General features: G+C 46.0%; 1 protein-coding gene across 1 annotated transcript; it reads left to right on the top strand.

Moving 5' to 3' along the window:
• Positions 1-2016: 2016 nt before the first annotated feature.
• Positions 2017-2319, top strand: SARC_14306 (hypothetical protein; the record flags this gene model as incomplete). Its single annotated transcript, XM_014291563.1, has 1 exon — positions 2017-2319. A coding segment is annotated over one exon (303 nt), but the record flags the coding sequence as incomplete, so codon positions are not given.
• Between the last annotated feature and the right edge of the window lie 170 nt (positions 2320-2489).

Raw genomic sequence — 2489 nt, forward strand, 5'->3', positions numbered from 1 at the left:
TATATATCTTTCTGGTTCGTACTACCGCGCCATCTCAGAGACAAGTCGGACTCGTGCAGCATACTGAGCGCCACTTTGTTTCAGTCTTTTTTCTTTTTGGTGTAAGGTGCATATGTGCTTTTGGGTGTGTTGACAGTTTTGTTGGCGTTGGGGTTTGGTGATTCCATTGTGACGACCTTTTTTTTACAAGGGAAGGTTAGCATGCGATTTCTGGGTAGACACCAGTACATACCTATCAGTTACTACCTCTGTGTCTGGGGGCTGAATAGATTCCTAATACTCTAACTGAGTGACCATTTTTCTCTGACTGTGTATATCTCCGCCTGGTTCAGTGGGTGTTCATCCGGTGGTCGAAAGAGTTAAACGTTATAGATTACTCAGATGTACCACTGCGACATGGCACAGTCAGGCAGTCTGGGCCCTATAATTGCGCAAATGACTAGTACACATCCGTACTACAACAGAACAGACTATCTCAATACCTACCTGTACTTAAAACAGACTATCTCAATACCTACATGTACTGTATCTTATTGCAAAACCCGTTGCCGTGTCTACCCATTCCTCTCTGCCCCCCTGAAGGGCAACTAGAGTTACACGGTTGGCCCCATTCTTCTAAGTGCGTGTATGCCCAATCTCTCGTCCAGTTTTAGTTCCGATAGTGTAAATGTCCAGTAATACCTACTAGTGTGCGGGTGCCCGTTACTGTATCGTTCATCTCACCCTCGCACTGACTGACTGCTGTCACAGACAAATCGTCGCTGCCACTCACGCCAAGAACATGGTTGGTCGGTACTAGCTGGGTTACAATGGCAATACCAATAGTGATTGCAGATCTACTGTTATTGTTATTCCTTTGTCGTGTAGTCTATTCTCGTATTATATCTCCAATTCAATGTGCATGATCCCCACACCACGTGCTCTGCCGCATACTTCATAGTTAATTATCTCTCATATCCATAAGCTCATATCTATCGTCACCCCTACACCTACAGTGAACAAGTCTTACACGTTGCCTCTGCCGCATACTTCATAGTTAATAATCTCTCATATCCATAAGCTCACCTCTATCGTCACCCCTACACCTACAGTGAAGAAGTCTTACACGATGCCTCTGCCGCATACTTCATAGTTAATAATCTCTCATATCTATAAGCTCATCTCTATCCTCACCCCTACACCTACAGTGAAGAAGTCTTCGACTACGCCGCTGACCAATACTCCAAGCGCCAGGCTAGGACCCTCCAGGACGCTATGCGGGACGAGTTCGGGCTCGTGTTTGACATGTGCATGTATGTGCTGAGCCAATCCACACACAACGCCCTACTGCTGGCGACGCTGCAGACTCTCTCGCGGTTCCTGCAGTGGGTGGATGAGGAGTACATCTACGATACAGCGCTCATACAGAAGCTGCTGACTATGGTGTGTGTGTATGCGGAGGTCACTTGGTGTGTGTGTGCCTGTAGTCCATCTCGGGGTATTTAAGATATAGTTAAGTGTTCATATAAAGTTATAGCGTGGCATTTCAAGTGCTTCTACGTGTTGGTATTGTAATACGATTACAACATTCATACACCAGCTGCTGACCGTGATGTGTGTAATGCATCGGTCACTTGATGTGAGTGCTCGCATGCTATGCTGCTGTCCATATTTGTGTGTTCGATTCATAGTATGCGTTCGGTGTATTGTATGGGCTCGATATATGGTCCTATCAAATCCTTCGAGACCCACCCCGAATTCCTGAAGTGGGTCGTCAAACAGGAGTTTATCTGCTATACCACACCCATACATAAGTTGCGTACCACGATGTGTATACATGCATCGATTACTTGATGGTTGGCACGGTATCCTTGTTGCGTGCGCTGTCAGTATATCTAAGGTGTGCCTCTCCTACTGCCCATTATGTATATATATATATATATATTTATATATAATCCTCACAACCACTCCACCACACCTGTCACATGCATGCGCATACTCATCACTCACATACCCTTCTCCTTTGTCCCAACTTAGTGCCTCCACACCAACTCCGATGCCAGCCATCGGCTTCCCGCACTCGAGTGTCTGTGTGAGATCGCCTCTCTACGGCTCCGGCACCCGCTGAACTATCACACACAGCACCTTGGCGGCGATGAGAGTGCGTACACACAGGCGGTGTATGAAGTACCGGCCGATGCTGTGAGGATAGCTCTGTACCTACAGTTGGTGCCACAACTAGCCCAGTATCTGCCGCACGTGGACGGGCCGGTGGGCGTGGGGGTGGAAGAGAGGATTAGGAGAAGGGAGCTGTACGCGGCTTGGTACTACCAATCACAGGTGCGCTGGTTTGTTACTAGCACAGTATAGTGGTATAGAATGTTGATTGCTCGCACGTACGAGCATGCAGTATAATTAGAATATGTGTATCTATAGATATGTAAATATTAAAGTATATGATATATATATATATATATATCTATATATATTTCTATATTTCTATATTTCTA

Source organism: Sphaeroforma arctica (assembly GCF_001186125.1).
Source record: "Sphaeroforma arctica JP610 unplaced genomic scaffold supercont1.4434, whole genome shotgun sequence".
Classification (NCBI taxonomy): domain Eukaryota; class Ichthyosporea; order Ichthyophonida; genus Sphaeroforma; species Sphaeroforma arctica.